General features: G+C 46.5%; 1 protein-coding gene across 3 annotated transcripts in view; it reads right to left on the bottom strand.

Moving 5' to 3' along the window:
• Nucleotides 1-19,593, bottom strand: part of DNAJB6 (DnaJ heat shock protein family (Hsp40) member B6) — a 66,996-nt gene that overhangs the window by 6,352 nt on the left and 41,051 nt on the right. The window contains exons 9-10 of one of the 3 annotated variants that reach the window (XM_084281976.1): nt 11,300-11,506; nt 1,529-3,138 (exon numbers count right to left, since the gene is read on the bottom strand). In XM_084281976.1, the coding sequence (XP_084138102.1) occupies nt 3,056-3,138; nt 11,300-11,506 (290 nt within the window). In that variant the 3' untranslated portion in view covers nt 1,529-3,055. The other 2 variants (XM_084281977.1, XM_084281975.1) reach the window with 2 other exon arrangements.

Genomic DNA, 19,593 nt, shown 5'->3' with positions numbered 1-19,593 from the left:
GCCCAGGTGGCTGCTCTGTAACAAATCATTTTGCAACACATTTTATACATGACGCCAGGTCTGTATTTAGACTAGCTCTGTTTCCGTCCTCAGCTCTCCCATACAAGTGTTGTAGGATAGTCAGAAACCCTTTTCTACCTTTCATAATACATTTATTCACAGCCACTCATGGGCCAGCGCTATCTTTTATCGGTTGTGGTGTCTCACGCCCACCTGCATTTTTCCTGCCCCGTATCATCACGCAGCCTTCACCCTTGGCAGAGGGATACAAAGACCTCATGAGATGTGTGCCTGCTCATACACACGTGGCAGACACGGCACAGGCTGTCCTGCATCGCCCAGCATGTCACGATATCCCAGCTGACAACCCTGATCCATGGTACTCCTTGAAGCAGTTGCCCAGAAATAACCAGGCTGAAGGAAGGAATCGTGCTCAATGGCCATAAGCCCATATTTCTTAATTTCTGGGCAAGCTTGGGCAGATTCTAGGTAGTTACAGGAAAGATGATGCCCGTGATTCCTTCCTCTGAGGACTTTGTTTCCCAGGAGCTTCTCCCAAGGGAGCACAGCTGCAAGGAGGCATGCAGCGTTTTTGAGGGGGATGCTCTCAGTGAGATGGGCATCTCCAGGAGTTGGGCAGCCATTAAGGGCTGTACAAAGCTGTACAGAGTTTACAGAGTTGTACAAACTCTGCCAAATGCCAAATGCCAAAGCTGTACAAAGTTTTGTACTCTGGGGCAGGGGTACATACAGTTCACCTAGGTTCTTCTTGGGTATGGCCCCCAACAAATGCATGCCCAGAACCCACATGACGTGGCAGTGCCTACAGGCAGGCTTCACTTAAAGCGCTCAGGCTTCATAACCAACCATGAGCCCACCTGCAGGCCTCCTAATTAAGGCTCTGTCCTCCTTCTTCAGGCCTAATGTAGGGATGGGACTCAGGAATATATTTACGTACCCAAATGACGGTCTGCTCTAGCTCTCCAAGGCACATTCCTGATCTGCAGCCACGCTGTCCTGTGATGTGAGGCTGCTCACAGCACAGGGACGGCCCAGGGAAACCAGCCCTAGGCTGGCGTCACCTCTCCCTTCCTCCACCTCTCCTCCTTTTCCAAGGAGGGCACCATTTTCCCCACAACAAGGAGCTCTAATAGCTTAAAATTAGCATACGTATTAATGGGGACTTCTCCCCAAAGGGGGAAGGGCTTTAAATGGGATGCAATTCAAAGAGCTGTGCATTTCTCTGTATGATCCTTGTATGTAATGTGCAGGCTCCGTTTGATGTGTATGAGCTCCTACGGTGATGTCTCCAGCCAGAAGGAACCCTGGCGTTCCAGTATCAGCCATTTGGCATGGGGACTCTATCGACTTGCCCATGGATGTAGCAGAAGGCATCGCGTGGTGAGCTTGTGGGTGTTCGGTGAACGTGGGCTCTCCTCTTGTGCTTACAGCCTCAGCTCTAACACAAATCAAACAGGAACAGCTGGTGCCAGCTCTAGTCTACAGGACAGTGCAAGAGGACAAAGTATAAAGGAAAATTTTCTTTATTTTTAAATATTAGTAACACTGCACAAAATGAAAAAGTGGTACTTAAGTGACAGAAAAAATGGTACTCAGGCTTATTTCATATTAACCTTAATTTAAATACCCTAACAGAGTTCATGTATGGTTATATGTTTGCGTAAGATTACGTTCTTTAATGTAAGCATTAGAAGCTAAACCATTCAGATACCACAGACACCAGAATTTGTTATATCAAACCATGCTAAAATGCAGACTTGATTTTTTGTTTGTTTGTTTGTTTAGCTTCTTCCTTACACCATTATGTGTATCGCTACATACACGAGGGAGTGAGTTTCTCCAGGAACTGTGGACTTTCAGTATTGCTAGGTTTAAGTCTGTTACATCTACAACATATTGGCAAGAGGAAGACATGAGAAACAAAACCATGAGCTGATAACTCCTACCTGAAGGTTAAAAAGAGGAGGCAACGTACTGACAAGAAACATGCGGGTAAATGCTTAAGGCAACAGAATGGCTCTGGACAAACTAAAAGGTTAGGAGAAGCAATGGATCATGCACATGAGACGATTACGGGAAGCAAGGAAGTAATCTAGCCAGAAAATGTAGATTTATTTAGGACTGAAGACATGTTTTCAAAAAAAAAATTAGTCCTGCAATAAAACAGATGCAAAATGCTTTCATACGTAAAGATGCAAGTTCTCTGCAGAAAAAAAAAAAAAAAATCTTACACAGATCCTGAAATATTTTCATTATTTAAAAGCTACTCAACAGAAACAGAGAGCAGTTTTAAAGTAGCACTTAGATCATTTGTCTCTAGCTTCTGAAAAGAAAATTTTAAAATAAGGAATGATTTCACTAAATGATTCACCGGGAGTCAACTATGCTTAAAGAAATCAGCACAAGTGTTACAGAAGACGGTCATTACACTAAGTTTTTTTAAAACCAGAGGATATAACTTCATGATACACTTTAAAAAGAAGGAACATTTTAATAATAGGGACAAACCTTTACTACCCAGCTTGGGAGAAGAAAGACACAGAAGTCATTTATTAAGTCTGCATAAATTACCACATGAGAGCACGTCTCAGTCCGACTCCCAGTGACATGAAGGAACGGGATTGATGTTTAACTCTTTCAACAAGCCTGATGTTGATGCTAGAGTGACTGGACAAGCAGGCATTTGCACAACTGTCTATATCCTACAAAACAAATAAACGTTAGACTAGAGTAGTTTTAGTCCCAGGGAAGGAAGAGGTAAGAGATTCCGTAATGTTTTCCAATCGTCAAACATAACACACTTCTAACCAAGATCAACCTCGTCCAAATTCCTTAACCTGACTGGCAAGAAAGCCACTCCGTGAAACTAAAAAGAATAATATAGTGCAATTTTAGTACAGTTTTAAACATGAGTCACTTCCTTACTAGCAGTGTGAACAATCAAAAAAAAAAATATATACTCAGAAGAGTTGTGCTCAAATGTATCTTAAGTTGCTGTTATTGTAAAGGTTTTGGCATAGCAGAGAAGTCCGTTTTAGTAACTCCCTTTGGTTGACTTCTTCTTCTTCTGTTCCTCTCTCTGCTTCTGCTTCCTCCTCTTGCTGCCTTCTTTGTATCCTGAGGAAACATGGCTCGTGAAACACTATTCACAGTATTCATGGACTTTTCCCCTCTACCAAATGCACGCGTTCACTGAATGGTTTAAGGAGTCTTAAAGAAAAGATCTGGCTTTCCAATTTTTATTTTTTTTTTTTATTATCATTTTAAATCATCAGTTCTAATATATCCCTTACATAGGACAGAAAGAAAACACTGCATCTATCTTTGAAGTCTGAAAAGATCTAAGAACTTTCAGAAGACTTCAAAGCCATTCAGGAAAAGCTTCAAAATTAGAGCACATGCAAAACCGGAATAATTTTCAAAATGGAAGCAATAAGACTTACACAGCAGGAGCTACTTAAGTACTGGCATTTCCTGCCCGCAGTATTTAGAGTTACCATGATATTTGCATTTCCATTTTAAAAACAGGGAATGCTGAGAATCCTGAGTAAATAAGAAGGTGCTCAGTGTTTACCAAAATGCACTTCGTATGCAGGTCATCGGTCTGCTCATGCTTAACAATGCACCATGGGCTGCGCGCCACTGCAGCTCCTATGGTACATGGAAGCATCACGTTCAAGCAACAACCACTTGCTACGGGTTCAACAGGCACAAGCTTTCAGCCATGTGATTGTCACCCCAATATGTTCTTTTTCCCCACAGAGATGCATGGAAACCAGTTCCTGCTCTGCATCACCTCCTCTCCTCCAGGCTTGCAGCACAACACAACTTGCCTGTACAGTGCAGAACCAGCACCACATCTACCCAGCGCACCTATAAACCTAAACGCAAAGGTAGCACGCATTTCCCTCAAATAACAAAAAGCAAATCATGCCATGAGGTGGCAGGAGGGATCCTGTAGCTCAGTGATGCTCTGCCTCTGGGAACCAGCGTGGTCCAGGGAACGGGGCTGCACCAAGAGGACGAGCCCCTCGGTGAGACACCTCGGATCCAGGCTGCGAGTCAGAGGAGCGGCCAGGAAGGGCCCAGCTCTGCCTATCTGGAAATGTTTCTGTCCCCCATTTGGCCTGCAGGCAGTGGGACATGACCCTGAAAAGAAGTCACCTCACCGCAGCGCCCGGTGCTGCAGCCATTTAGCACCGACAGCAAAATTAAGGTGGGAAAAGGAAATGGTGTGAGGTCAGAGGGTTACAGTAACCAGAAGGCTTTGAAGTCAGGCTGTGGCTTCAGGTGCCTCGAGTCAGAGCTCCTCCCAAGTGCAATTACAGCCGTGCCACAGCAGAGCTGCAGTTCTGCAATTTAAGACTTTGGGAGAGCCACACTTGTTTGGGCTAAAATCACTTCAGACATTAGTAAAAGCTTGAGCATGAGAGGAAACACACTCCCTTGCAGCAAAGGAAAACTGCGCCTAGGTTATCACTCCAGCTCCTACGCTGTACCAACAGCATTACTTCATCTCCTGCAATCGTCTGAGTCAAGCGCCAGGCTATTTGTTTAGAAATTCTGCCATGAGTGATTAGCCTGCACAAAGTTAGAGTGGAAACCAGTTTTATTGTTTAAGGAAGAGAAAAGCTGCCAGTGCTTTGTGGAATTGCAAATGACGCGGTGTTTTCCCCATGCCCTGCCACCCTCCTGAGATACAGCCCCATCCTGGGGGACACTGCCTGAACATCTCAATAAAAACCACACCCACAAAGGTCAATGTCAGCCCTTCGGTCACCTGCACGCTGCCAGATCTGGGATCCCCTGGCTTTTGATTTGCTGCATTAAAAGGTGCAGTGAAAGATGTGTCCCAGAAGGGCTCAAGCATCTCTCGGCTTTCCCACAGAGGCCAACGGAGGCGGAAGAGACGTGCTGACTCCCGAGGATCACTCATCCAAAGGGTGTTATTCAAAGGGATCTTCCCTTCAGTGGAAGGGAAAAACAGCATCATATCGGCTGATCAGAGCTAGTTCACGTCATACTGATGAGCCATTAACACAGATATTTGGGAAAGGACCATTGAAACCTAACAGGTTATTACCTTCATTATTTTCTCATTTTTCATTCTCAAAACACTGTCAGCTTTTCCAAAAGGCTTCCACATACAGGCATGATTTTTTTTTCTGATGCTGTTTTATATCATAAAACTTTTTTTTTTTTTTTTTGGACCAGTCAAGTTTCTTCAAACGGTTGAGCTGTTGAAAGCAATTCTAGCAACTTTTCCCTAAGAATGCTGTGAGTCAAATGTAAATTAGGGCTTGAAATGAATGCCACATAATTCATTGTCTTCTAAATGAAACAATTCAGATGTTAAAATAATGCGGTATGAAGATATTTAGGTATTTGACAACATGGTCTCCTACCAGCTCTGGAACGATAAGGGTAAAAAGTAGAAATCTTTCAAGTGTTATCGCTGACACACAGAAACAGATTGGCCAGAGTAGGAGATAATGCACAAATACAGAGCATTCCTCAGGAGAAAACTGCCAGGTCCTTTCTGTTTCTAGCCTGCTGTGATAAATAATTTCACTCCCAGCCATTTCCCTTGCTACCCCCACCTAAGAAGAAAGGATAGGTCGAACTTTGTCACTCTGTTAGCTCCAGTGATGCTACGCTGGGTGATAACAGCCAAAAACCTCATCCAAACAATTGGAGCGGCTCCTAACAAAAATAAAAATCGGACACAGAAGATTTAAGTAACCCTTCAGTGCTCATTTCACTGGAATACTTCAACAGGCACTAATTAAAAGCATATTTAGTTGCCTTGGTTAGAAGGGTAGCCCTAAAGTCATGAGAGAATAAAATCTGAATTAGGAAAGCAGCAGCCCCAGTGCTATTTGATTAATTTGTAGTAAATGTGTCCTGGTGGGTTGCCAGCATCACAAAGTGGTCATGGAAAGCTGCCATAGCCAGTGCCCGGCTGAGCTGGCTTCAGCCGAGCAGTTTTGGTCTTGGAGAGGGGCTTTGTAAATTCCCACCCTTGGAAGTGATTGTTAGCCACCTAAACTCTAGAAATGCATGACGTGAAGAGTCTCGGAGAAGGGTGGAGGGAGAATCGGTTTCCGAGAGCTTTGTGAGGCTTTGATATTTGGAAACAGATTCGCTCAAATGCAGATAGACATCAGCCTAGCTCGGTATGCTCTTGCTTTTGTCAGCTGCCAGGAGCAGGGATGGATGAAGCAAGAATCCACGCCATTTGGAATTACACCTGCTTTACAACCTGCACAATCCCTGTCTACAATAAACAGCATCTGCTGACCCACTCTCTGTTTCATCCCCCTCTCTTCTACATCCAAAAGAACCACAGAGAGCACAGAAGCTATTCCAGCACTCAGGAAGCTGCTTCCAATGCTCAGTAGCAACTCCCTCAACCACACAGCAAGGACCCAAACAAACTGGGAAGCCTCCCTGCTGGGTCCCAGATCGACTTCTCTCCTGGCTTTCCACTTCTCTGCCATCCACAGCTCCCAAAGGCACAACTTTGTTCAGTCACTGACTTTGAAACTCATCACATTCTTGGAAGGCAACAGCAAGGGAGCTGCACACATTGAGCGATGGACCCAAAGGGACAAGAGTCCTAGGGAAAACACTCCTACCCACCCCGTTTGTAGTATCCTACTTTTTTCTGCTTTGCCAGGAGCGGTCATGGGTCTGCTCCACCTTCCTTCTGCCGACCCAGGAGAGCGTAGGAGTCAGCAGAAGGAAGCAAGGACTTCAGTCGTGACCAATGATTAACGCGCCACCTCCACCTCCTCCACTTCTTGACTCACATGGGTCAACAACAAAGGCCATGGCCTGGTTTTTATGGAAAATCTACAAAGGTGCAGGCAGAAATGGAGCCTCCTTCCACTTCCAGGCTCCGAAGCCCTGAGGCTGGGGATGGGAGGGACTCACATCTTCTGCTCAAGTCCCAGTAACAAAAATTGTTTTCAAGACCTACTAATTCTTTGCTAAGCTTGTGGCAATCCTTTCAACCTCTTTCAAACCAGGAGGCTCCAACAAGCACACAGAGCTTTAATTGGCCAACAGATTACATGCAAGGTGGGTTCTGCAGAGCATGCTATTTAATTTTCTGCTCTTAGAGGTATTTCTCTACTCATAAAATAAATTGGGATTTCAAAGTTAGCCAGCGTACCTGAGCTGGAGCCACCATCTGTTATTTTAGCCTGGCCAGATTTGCATATGCCATTACAAAAAATCACCCCAAATCACAGCTTCAGTACGATTCCAGGCATGTGACTCGATTTACAATTATAGCCCTACACCACACTTTCACACTGCCTCCTTTCAGCCCAAGCCACGGCCCAACAACCACACAACTTGACCTACTAATCCTCTCCCCGCATCCACAGTTTCTGCCCGTGCCACAGAGCATCGTGGAAGGAGAACCTGCCTTTACATACAGGGCAGTGGTGACAAAACATCCCACCCCGTCTCGGTATGCTGCTCCACTGTTTAATTATCTTTGCTGTTAAATCCAAGGGGCGAGTTCTCCAGTTTCACTGTCCAACCCTGTGATGTAATGCCACCTTTGATCTTTTAGGGGACTAAAAAGCCGTAGCAACTTTCTGGGGCCTTCCTTCACGCTTGCTCACCATACTATTTTCATTACCAATTCTGCCTAAAATTGCTACAAGAACATACCGAGCCAGATACGACCTGCTTGCCTGCTCTTAATTAAGGTAACACTACTGCTGAACAGAGTCCAAGGTTTTACTCCCACATGGCAAGCAAAAGCTTGCAAGGCTCTGCAGCCTTGGAAGCCCTTCCATCCATGTGCAACCCAGCCACTTTTTATGGGAAGCAAATGGGTAATGGGGTGATCTCCCACCAGCAGCCAAAAAAATGCACACGAAGGCAGCTCTGCTTAAGCCGAGAGGCCAATGAGCTCGTCCCCAAATCCAGCAGGCATCTTTCCACCCTGTGCCTGTGGAAGAAGGGGGCTGCTGCCACATCCCACTCACACAGCTGCGGGCAGAGAGCCGTGCTGTGGGATGTGGAGCAAGGGAGAGTTCATTCCCATCCCGCCCCGTGCTTCCAGCATTCCTCGCGTATTAGGTTTCCGCAGAAAACAAAGCAGCTTTGCTTTCCATTACATACCCAAACACAAGTATGCGAGAGAATTAAAAGGTAATTAGCCTGGATAACCAGCACGTTGATTTTACTAGTCAGTACTGCGTAATTCAGGAAATCGTGTGTTGGTGAAAAGAATGGAGACTGCATTAAAGATGTAATGAAGTTTTAACAGCTCAACTTTCCAGCAGAGGAACCCATGCCAGAAAAAAGATCAGAATTAGTTAAGCTAGTTCTTTTAAAGTGGTTTCCTCTTCAGTGATGCCAGCAGATGAAAATGAATCAAAAATGAATTATTAATGCTGTAAGTTCTAGGTTAATGCAAGCTATTTCATTCAAAAGGAAGAGCAAACTTTGCAGTATTACCTTGCAAATAATGATCTCTAGCATCAAATATTTGTCAATATTTCTACAATTAAACATTTCAGCCATTCTTGCTAGCTAAAGGTCAAAGCTCTCAAATCCATAGCAGTTTCATTAACAGCTGCAGCCCCCAGGTCTGCGCTGGCATTACCACCACTTTGGTACAGCTTGGATACCTCGAGTCAGCCAGACACCATGCTGTCTGAGAGTGCACTATTAGCAGGATCTGAATTCTTACCAAAAAATACATTTGTTTAGAGCTAGGCACCTGTTTGAGGTTTGATACTCTTTGATACACAGTGACTTCAGAACACAAGGTCAAGTTTTATTCTAAAAGGCGATTCCGAAACCAGTAACACCACGAAACCCAGAGCAAGTTCTACTAAAATAAAGTCTCAAAGATAGATGGAGAACTAGATTTAACTCCATCAGTTTTATAGTCAAAACCCACTGCAACGACTGGAAGTCCTGTCTGTGGAGAGGATTCATCTCACCCCTGAGTACTGTTCACTAGTCTGAATGAGCCAGCACTGGAGAGAGAGGGGCTACATCACATAGTCAAGATGAAACCTACCCCATGTTCCTCCACTTAAATTTCCTAAGCACTTACGAATTACAACTCAAGCATTCCCACTCCTCAAGCAGGGAAAAGAAAACCACTTCACCGCAGGTGAATCAGTAACAACTGAGAATTTGCTTTAGGTGCTAGAGCTGGGACAACCTCTGAAACAATCGCTGCCAAAGGGCCGCGTGCCAACGGTGGCAGAAACGATCTCATCCCAGGTGGAGCCGCGCCAGGGCTGAGGCCGTCGAGCTTCGCTATTTTCCACTGCGGCGAGCGGGCCTGGGATCAAGGCAGAGCAAGATGCCGCTTTCCCCAGGCCGGCCCGCGAGCGCACGGCAGCTGTCGCGGTGATAAATGAGAAGCCAAGCGGGAGCAAGCGAGTGGTCTACGTAATTACAGAGCTGGTGGAGCCGGCTGGCGGAGCGAGGCAGCCGGCGGAGGTGAACACCCATGGAGAACGGCATTGCTGGCCAGGGCTCGCGCACAAACTTCCCAGGGAGGGATTAAGACACTCACGTAGGGTTTTATGACTAACTCGACCAGTCCTTCAGCAGCCACTGTCTCTCTATCGGAGGAACAGCAGGCAAAATATTTAAAGCAACAGTAAAAAAAAAAAAAAAAATCATAGTCTTGACTGTAATCAAGTTTTCAGCCCTGAATCTTGTATACCTGTTGTATGGCAACTGACAATCTACCGGTAGGTTTGGGGATTGTGCAAATAGCTCTGGAAATTTGTTTTAACTGAAAACTTGTGTGCCTCGGAGCATAAATAGATTCACAGCTAGAAGTCCTAAGCAATGTTAAAATGGCTCCAAAAATTGCAAGGTGCATGTCAAACTCAGATGCTCTTTGGACACCATTACAAATGCTGTTATGGTCACACAGAACCTGAATGCAGGGCCAAGGTTTTGTTTTGCTAGCTACAGACATAGGAAACAAAACCTGTAACGCCTGTACTGAAAGCTCCTGCACATCAGCCCAGGTGTTAGATTCAGGCTTCTGTAAAGAATTTAGTTATTTACTTTAAGAAGATTTAATTGAGCCATGCCTTAAGAGTCTAAACTTCCAGCAACTGATCAGGAAGACGTTTATTTGAATTTCTCTGATTATTTTTGCAAGTTGGCACCCCATGCAATAAATTTAGTTAGGTTTTTTTTTTTTTTTTTTTTTGTACAGAATTCAGTGTTATATTCAAAGGCTCAAACACAGCAGAAGCTGATATAGCATTGGGAGTGTGTGTGCGCACCTGTGCTTTGGGGGACAGTTGTTTGGTTTTTTCCTTCATTTTTTGCAGCACATTTCCCATGTGCTATGTTTGCCCTGAGGAGCCCAATACATTTGTGCTTCCCAGCAGATCGGCTAATTCAACACTGCTGAGAATGGCCCTGAGCGCGGGCATCCACGTGGAAAGGCACCTTCATGTTTCGGAAGCACAGCCTGGGTTGGGTTGGCAGCACCTCGGGGTCCCACGGGCCCAGCCCCTGCCCAGGCAGGGCCACCCAGAGCAGGGTGCCCAGGCCCACGTCCAGGCAGCTTTAGGAGCTCCCCAAGGAGGAGACTCCACAGCCTCTGGGCAGCCTGGGCCAGGGCTTTGTCACCCGCACAGCAACCTGTCCTAGCACTCCTGGGTGAGCACTGACCACACGTTCAAATTAAATCAAGTGGTTACGAGGGTTCTGCTGTCCAAGATAGCCTCTGGACTACACTGCCAAAAATTACAGACTGGAAATACATCAAAGGACTAATTACTTCCAAAAATAACCAGGACTATTGCTGTGCTTCCTTGTTTGCCTGAACAGTCTCAACCCTCTCTATTAAGGTTTAGATGCCCAAAATTGCAGCTTCCAGAATTAATACGTGAAGTTGCTGAACTTCTCCTTCGGCAAGGAAGCTAAGCACAATTTAAATAAATGAACGTGCAAAGTACTGCCATTAGTGATTCTCTAAAAGGCCTTCACTTTTAAGAACAAAGAGCGTGGGCACCTCAGCAGCATAACAAAACAATATTTTCCCTGGATCAGGCCCTGAGTATCCCAGGGCAGTTGTGAATCTAGGCTACGTTGAAGAGCAGAGCTAATGCGGATGAAGGCACACAAGCGGCCATCTATTATCTACCAGGGTGCCAGCATTAGGTCAGCACACAGCACCATCTCCTTGCTTGGCTTTTGTTTTTTTCCTTTTGACTAGCTGCTGGAGCCTTTTCTGCGCATTTCTCATCAACATGTTTTTGCACACCTGATAAATAAAAAGGGGTCTCCAAGCTGCTTGTAACGCGGCTTCTATCTTGCTCTTCCACCTCATCGCTATTATAATGATAGGCATATTTGGGGGAGCTGGCAGGCTTGTGAGGCTTCAGCAGGCGAGTGTTGGTGGGCTGGAAAGGCAGGGCATGCTGTCCCCTCCGTCTGCACTCCTCGGCAAAGGCTTCTTCGTCTGCCTCACCTGAAAAAGCAAAGAAGGCAAGAAAAAGTGAGCTGCGTCTAAAATGCCACAGGTTAGCATGAAACGAGAGAGATTTGGGGTGGAAACGGGGCATTGCTGAACTCCTGGCTTTGCTGTCTGCCCACATAAAGAGGGCTTCAGCTGCACATCCCTGGCTATCCTGTGCCTGGTTCCTATCTCCTGGAACATCTGCAGATGGGGGAGTGCTGGGAGCAGAAGGCTCCATCAGCTGCCTTGCACCACACTGGGGTCACAAAACAAGTCAGCTACATACAACAGCACTAGGACTGCTGTTGCCATTTTCCCAAAGGAAGGGTGAGCAAGCTGAGCACATTGCCCAGTGTAGGAAGGGTTGGCCCTGCTCAAGGTAAAGAGGTAGGGAATGGAGGGAGAAATACCCATGCTAAGCTGGCTACAGGGACAGGGAGGGGAAAACAGCAAAAGTGGGCTCAAAGGGGCTGGGTGTTGGACTTCTGCAGCTGGAAGGGTGGTAAAGAAGCATGGAAGATCAAATGAAGATGGGAAACCAGTCTGAAGGTGCCAAATGTAAGCACAGTCCGGGGCACAAGACGGACACACACAGCAAAGGAGAATGGCCACAATGCAAATAAAACCCCAATGCCTGGAAAAAAATTGAGAGATGAGGTACTCTGCAAAACAGCATGAGTATGAAGACACTTTCCTTAGCTGCAGAAAGCGTAACAGTACCTACTAATGCTGCAAAATAAGGAAATCAGCTACCATAACACAAAACCAAACCAAGCAAAACCACACATCGAGAAGCAAATGGTAAGATCACAAATAAAAAAAGCCAACAAATGACATTCAATGGGCAAAATAAGAAAAAAAAAAACACTAAGGAAAAAAAAGTGTGTCAGATTTGTCTCTTAGAGACTTTTTAAAATTTCATTAATTCAATTACTTAAGTACTTTTAATAGAGCTGATGAAACACGGCGTCATTTTGTTTGCATCAAAAGTGGTGTGTCACATTCAGGAAGTTTTTCCTGGGATGTGCCAGGCATCAGCCACTTCAGCAGGGGTGTGTGCTCTGGGTGAATGCATGTGCTCTTAGTTCATGGCTGGAAAATGCTTTGAAGATGGAAAAAGCACCACATAATGCAGTAACAAGAGCAGGAATACCGTCCTCACGGCGCGCACTGAACCACCGAGGCGTCCAAAGAAAATAGGTTGCATCGCCTTTACCTTGCAAGCATACCCTGGGAGATGCTTCTGAGGGCATGAGGAAGAGGAGGGAAAGTATTTTTAAAAAAAGTCATTTCACAGCACAATGTGAGGCCTTGGGGAAGAGGCTAGGGACTAGCTGGCTGCGTTTTGTTTTTGCCTTGCATGGGGCACAGAGCTCCAGCTAGGAAAGGCAGTGGGTAGGAAAAAGTTCAGAGGATGCCAGGTGCCGAATTCACAGCCATTTCCAGTCTCACTTAAGAGGTTATAGGGTTTCCCACCAGCACACTACACAAACAGCACGTATCAGTCTGATGATACCGATGAAGATAAAGCCTGTAAAGTGCCAGAAATAAATAAATAAATAAATAAATAAATAAATAAATAAAGAGTAGGAAAACTACATACAGAACCCAGGCAGCAGCATTCACGTCCTGAAAAACTGCAATGCACCAGAAACAAGAGACCCCTCCCTTCCCATGGAAACCCAAACTTCATTGCTTTCCTGCTGATGTACAAAAGTCTTGCTCAACACACGCCTGAAGTTTAGTACAGGTGAGCAGGTGCAGGAATGAGAAACCCATTGCAGGCCTTAGAGCTCTGTGTGCACATCGCAAAGTCGCTCCGATTAAACCCATAAATACTTAACATGACTGACTATTAAACCAGATGCTCTGCACACACCCCGATAAATTACTCCTAACTGTGTTAAAGATCAACCTCAACAGCTTTAGTCTCATCCAGATGGCGTGAAAGGAACAGTTTAAAATGGAAGAAATCAAAACCATCTCATCCCTCGCCCCGGTGCCGGGCTGAGAGCATCGCCGCGTGCCGTGCCCCTTGCAGCCCTGCACCACCTCCATTGGGTGCCCCCACAGAACCCAGCTGCTCCCCGAGCTGAGCCTGTGGAAGTGGTGGAAAGATCTCCCAGCAAGCAGTCAGTGCTGGAGTGAAGTTACAATGAAGTATATAGAAGTGAAAGACACTTGGTGCTCCCAACTCCCTGGTTAATTCAACTGCTGCTGAGCAAAGAGCCAGGGGAGCTTGCCTGGCTTCTGTCTGACCCCACAAGAGCTGATCCCCACATAACGCCATGGACTGGGGAGGAACCAGTGTTTGTCTTGAACCTTTCCTCGTGAGCTCCCTAACCTTCTGCCACCACGAATTTGCAATTAGCATTTTCCTACGCTGAGCTGCCCCGTGTTACACCAACCACTATTACAACAACCAGTGTTATACCAACCAGTAGGCCTCAGCATTAGCCTCACCAGTTGCACATGCCACAAAACCTGCAGAGTGGCAGCTGGAGACAAACACTTCATGAACTTGGGTGACACTACAATGTCACCCATTTCTCCTCCACAAGAGTAAATCATACTCTCTGCCTGTCCCCATCACCCACAGCACAGCCCACATGGCTCAATCCCCCTCAGTCCCACCACACAGCCATTTTCCATCTCCCCTTAAAGCTGGGACAAGCTTCAGCTCAACAGACCCCCCCCAGAAAAATTCTCTTGAAGTTTCTCCTCGTTCTTGGCACAGGACAGCAGGATGGCACCACAGTGTAGCCACGTGCAATAACGTCACGCTGGCCACGGCCCAGGAGCTGAATCAGACCGGGTGCTGTGCACAGCACCAGCCCCCACCTCCCTCTCATCGTGCCTGCAGCACCCCTTGCCAGGTGATCTGTAATTTGCAGTAACTATTTTCTCCTGCTCTGCATATCTAAATATTAATGCTTAAAGGACTCAGAGCAGACAAGGGATAAAGCCAGCTGTATGAACTGGTGCTGAGCCTTATTTGAAAGGCATTTTCCCTGGGAAGGCTCTGCTGTACAGGACATCACCCCCAGAGGTGCAGGACCAGAACTGATGTTTGTACTGGGAAAGGCTCTGAGGAGGACAGGTCACGTCATGTCATGTTGTGATCTCCACAGCTGAGCTCAGAAGCAGAATACCTGCTTGAAAAGCAAATTTAGGGGGATGGCGCTGCTCCAAACAGCCCTCCCATCCCATCCCCCTTCCCGGCTCACCCTTGTGTGCAGCCCTGCAGCAGGGATCGACCTGAGTTAAAAATAATGCTTTTTCCACAGCTTATTTTTAACCCGGCCCAGCCCCTGCAGCCTGCTCCCGTGTGCCACACAAGGGCAGGGGGCAGCTCCTTCTGGCCACAAGCAGAAGGCCTGATTCACTGCTGCCAATATTAATTAAAAGCCTTGCAGTTAGTTCACTTGCTAAACTGGCTCAGGAAAGTTGTACTTCTAAGGGTTAATTCTGAAAAGGAAGGTTTCTGAATTACTGCTCTAAACCCAGCAATTAAAGTTTGGTTTTCAGGTGCGCCAGGTGCTCCCAAATGAAAAGGAGCTTCTAGGGAAAAAGAAATCAAAGGCAAGCTGTGATGCTCACCACAGCTGTAGGACATCAAATAGGACCCCGAGGGTGAAAAACAGCTTGTGGCAGCAAAATGCTGCTGCTGGAGAGGGGAAGGCAGGGATCCTTTAACCTGTCATTAACCAGCAGAGGGCAACATTGCCTATCACGAGGGGAAACGTTATCAGAAAAGTCACTGCCAACTCCTACTTATCCAGTAACGTGTGTATTTCGTGTTTAATGCGAAGTGGGAGCACGATTCCTGGGTCGGGTGGACACTTTTGGGGAGCCACCAGACACAGTCGAAGGACCTGTATTCACTCCTGGAACATGGAAATGGCACACAGGAGTAGCACAGGAGTGAGAAGGGAGACAGACGATGGTCCGGCTGAGGTGGGACAGGTAAGACACCGAGCACTTCATAAAAAAGCAGCCCTGCAAGGGCGGGAGCATGCTTCCACACCCATTTGGCTTGCACACCTGAGCCCCAGAGGTTTCCAACATGGGCTGCTTTCGAGTGCTTAAAATATGGGTTGTAACTATCAATTTGGGGTGGGTTTTGGTGGCTCAACCCCAGAATTTGCATGTCCTTCAAAGCACATGATGGAGTACTTTTTGTTTTCATCTGTGAAATGGGAGCAGCTGGTGCCCTCAGTGGTGGGGTACCACAGCAATTAAAAGCTTTTTAATTGATGACTGTGTTACCTTTTAAACATGGCTAATGAACTATGCCCAAAAGTCTGACGATGCCATAGCCTCTGTAAAAGGTTCTAAAATGGGTCAGCTCTACCCACCAAATAGGTAATGTTTGTACTAAACCTGCTTTTTATGATGACAGCATCATCACATGGTGTTAATTAATATTAGCACGTATCCTGGCTATCTGGAATCGAACTGAATTATACCAGGAATCAGCAGTAATTAACGGCAAGATAGTAATTAACAGAAACATACAGAACAAACCGGGGTAAACATCCTGAGGATCCTGAACCACGTATTAAAATTTACCATCACTTCCTGTGCAAAAGGAAGCGAGGCCTTAGTGGTTCCTGTACAGGAGGCCTACTATTTGCATGGCATTTTCTTACATGCCTAATGAAGAAAAAAAAGGATATTTTCCTGTGTTAGGAAACAAAAAGCGGACAAACTGGTTCACATCTTCTCTGAAGGAAAGCTCCAGACAGTACTGTGACTTAGAAGATACTTCCTCTGTTCAAATCTTTCTTGAATGACGGCCTTCAGAGTGTTTGAGTGCCTTTCTAACACCTCCAGACATGAGGCGATTCACCTACACTTAATTCTCTAGGGCTGCTGATGTGAAGCCACGTGCTTGCAGGGCATGACACCATACCTCTGCTTTCAGAGAGGGCTCAACATTTACTGAAAGTGTTTGGGATGGTTTTAGTGTGTGCTGCTACTGCTTCTGACTAGCAGCAATAAGGAGGGTGAACAAAAAAGCCGGGCTTGCCTGGTCCTTCCTCTTGGGACAAGGACCTGGAACCTACCTCTCACCTGTGAAGTGCACCAGAGCTGCTCCTGACTCAGCTCCAGGAGGCACCCAAAGAACAAAAAGTCACCACTTACATACCTTTATCTGTCGCTAGCACTACAACCTGCGGATAAGATCTTCGCCCTGATAACTTTTTCCACTGTTACAACAGTTCCGGTATTAATATTTACCTCAGCGGATGATAGCAGGCTTCTTCTGAGACTGAGGTCAGACACTTTCTGGGAAACCTGGTGCTTTGGAGGAACCTGAAATTCTCCTGGGGATTACCTGCTTCTTTCGTTCCTTCTCGTAGAAGCTCCACATCTAATATCGTACAGCACCGACAAAACACCAGGAGAATGAGCAACTACAGCAAAGCAAGCAGTCCAATTTGTGGGACCGAACGTGCAGCTTACTTTCAGTTTCTTTCATTTCTGTTGGGAGCAGGGGATGCTCGCTACAAGAAATCAGGTGTTTTCCAACACTGCGTGTACACACCCACACACACCCTCCCGAAATCCTGGGCAACGCTCTCAGCCATAAAAACGCTCCCTCTGCAGTACCCGAGGCTATGTTGGGCAAGTTCTTTTGATTCATTGTTCTTGAACTTGTTGCTAAATGCCAGGAAACACTGATATTGAAGTGCTTAACAGCACGAGTTATAAAATCCACCTCAGCACACGCTTCATCAGGTTTGTCGGACTCAAGAGAAACTGAAATTTTCACCGAGTTGTCTCCAGCAAATGTCACTGTCTCAGTTTGACAGTGAAAGCCTTTAAAGATCTCCCTCCTGCAACTTCCTATGGTGCTTATGAGGAAAAGCAGCCATGTTAAAATCTACTGATTAAAAAAAAAATGCAATTAGTCTGCGAAGCCAAAAGAGCCTGAAATCATTCCGAAACTATCCGGGGAATGCCGCAACAGCTGCAGAAGCTGCACCATCACTGCTGGGGCAAAGTTTCTAAAAACCATAAAGGGAGCTTACTTCAGCCCTGGAGTTTACCAGCTGAAGTACCAGATGGAGGACAACGTTGAGTCATCTCGCACAAACTGGTTGCTTTCCCCAGTTACCGATAATCATTTTCCCTCCGGAGTAACCGTCCACCTCTCAGTACCGCTGTTATGTTCAGAAAGCACCCAGAGGTTAATGGTTTGCTGTGGTGACAGACATCCTCCATGCAAAGCGCTGGGAAATATTTAGCTGAAGTGGTGCCAGAGTGCTCAGCTGGTTATGAACTAAACATGTGGGCTCTCCATCAATGCCCTCTCCAGGCACTGGCTGGGATGTCCCACCTCATCCTTTTCCCATCTCGCAGCCTGCGCCAGGCTAACAGCTGTAAAGCCCTGCCTGCAGCATCACCGGGCTCAAGCACATACCTGTTCCTACACCTGCCCGTGCTCACTTTGTAACTTTGGGGATTTTGTGCAAGGTTTCCCAGGGTTGTTGCTGTTTCCTCTGTTGTGGGAGCCAGGCTCATGCTCATTTCCCGAGAGAGGTAAAAAAAAAAAAAAAAAAAAAAAAAAAAGTTTTCAGTAAGAGGAGAAAGCATGGGAGGTGGCGGTGAAGTCACTGGGAAGTGATGGAAAAATAGGGGATGGGAGATGGGGAGAAGGACAGACTGATGAAGCCAACATTGCACTTCTATTTCTGTCCCGGCAGAGCCATGCCTGCAGCACGCCTAGGATCTGGGAAAGGGCAGGGCTCCATGCTTTCTGCTTAACACACACCGCAATCCTCTGCCCTTCTGGCTTTAAAAGCTGGCAGTGGACTTGCTGCTTGTGTTTCTGCTCCTCCTGCGCCAGCTCAGCCTGTTCCTGCACCACCCGTGCTCCCAGTACAGGCGAGGGCAGGGGAATCCCCACTGCGGTTCTACACCCGCAGCACCCAGCTGCCCCTTTCCTGCTGCTGCCACCAGCAACCAGAGGCAATGGGAGGACTTCTCGCACCCCTAAGCACTTCACACACCCCCCTCGCCCAGCTACATCCCGTACCTCAGCCCTGCCCCAACACGAATCCAGCACTCCCAGCACATCAAGCTATTTCAGAAGGGATGATTCACCACAACAATACATCAATCTGCAACAAATTGGGAAAATTAAGTAAGTGTACGCCATATGCTAATTGCAGCAGCATTGCAAGGAGGTATTTTGAAAGGAAACGTCCTCTGACAGGCTGGGGTGCCATCCATTGCTACAGCCACTCCTGTTTGATTACACCAAATGCTGCAGTCTGACAAACACACAAGAGCCTGGATTTACCTCCTCACTGCCAAAATGTACCCCTCAGATGATCTTTTAGAGCCCAGTGGTCCTACATGAAGTTTGAAGACAGAGAAAACTGCGGCCATAGCACACCCAGGCCTCTGCAGAGCTGTTTTGCTCTGTGCCCTGTATGCCTTATACAACTGCTCTCATCTTAAAATCATGATGTGGGAAAGGCAAACAGCAGCGGGTGACACGAATCCTCACGCTTCCAGTAGGCAGAGATGAGCCTATTTGTATGCTGCTGCTCAAAGTGAATTTTATTAAAGGTAAGAGACTTCATCACAAAAGAGCCTTATTCATCGTAGCACGGATTTTGAAAGGAAGCAGAGTGAGGAATGAGTTTCTCAGCTTGACATGTGTAAACACAAATTAAGATTCAAGCCTCAGAGTTTGAGCAAAGGGACTTGATTAAAAAAAAAATGAGATTACTGAAAAGAAGATGCTTTCTATACTTCTCAGGCCAAATAAAACCAGAGACAAAGTAGGTGACTTCAAGGACTTAATCTATTCCCACTTCGCTGCTGGGTCACCTCATATCTCCACCACATTTTCCTTCAAATCATGCTGCATTTTTATTAAGTTTCAGTGTTGTCTTCAGAAGTGGCACTAGGGGCTGCTGCTCCCAGGGCAGCTCTCCCCAGCACTGTCCCTACACAACACAAAGACGCAAGATGTGGACCACAGCGACCATCTCCGTCTCTCACAGCCCCTCAGAAGTCAGCCTCAGGCCAAAACCCTGGCAGGCTTCACCTCCACAACTCAGGTTTCCCTTTGAAACTGG

The sequence above is a fragment of the Netta rufina genome (genome assembly GCF_964035555.1).
Source record: "Netta rufina genome assembly, chromosome: 2".
NCBI lineage: Eukaryota > Metazoa > Chordata > Aves > Anseriformes > Anatidae > Netta > Netta rufina.
Note: the sequence above shows the minus strand (reverse complement) of the source record. Positions and strands in the feature narration are given on the sequence as shown.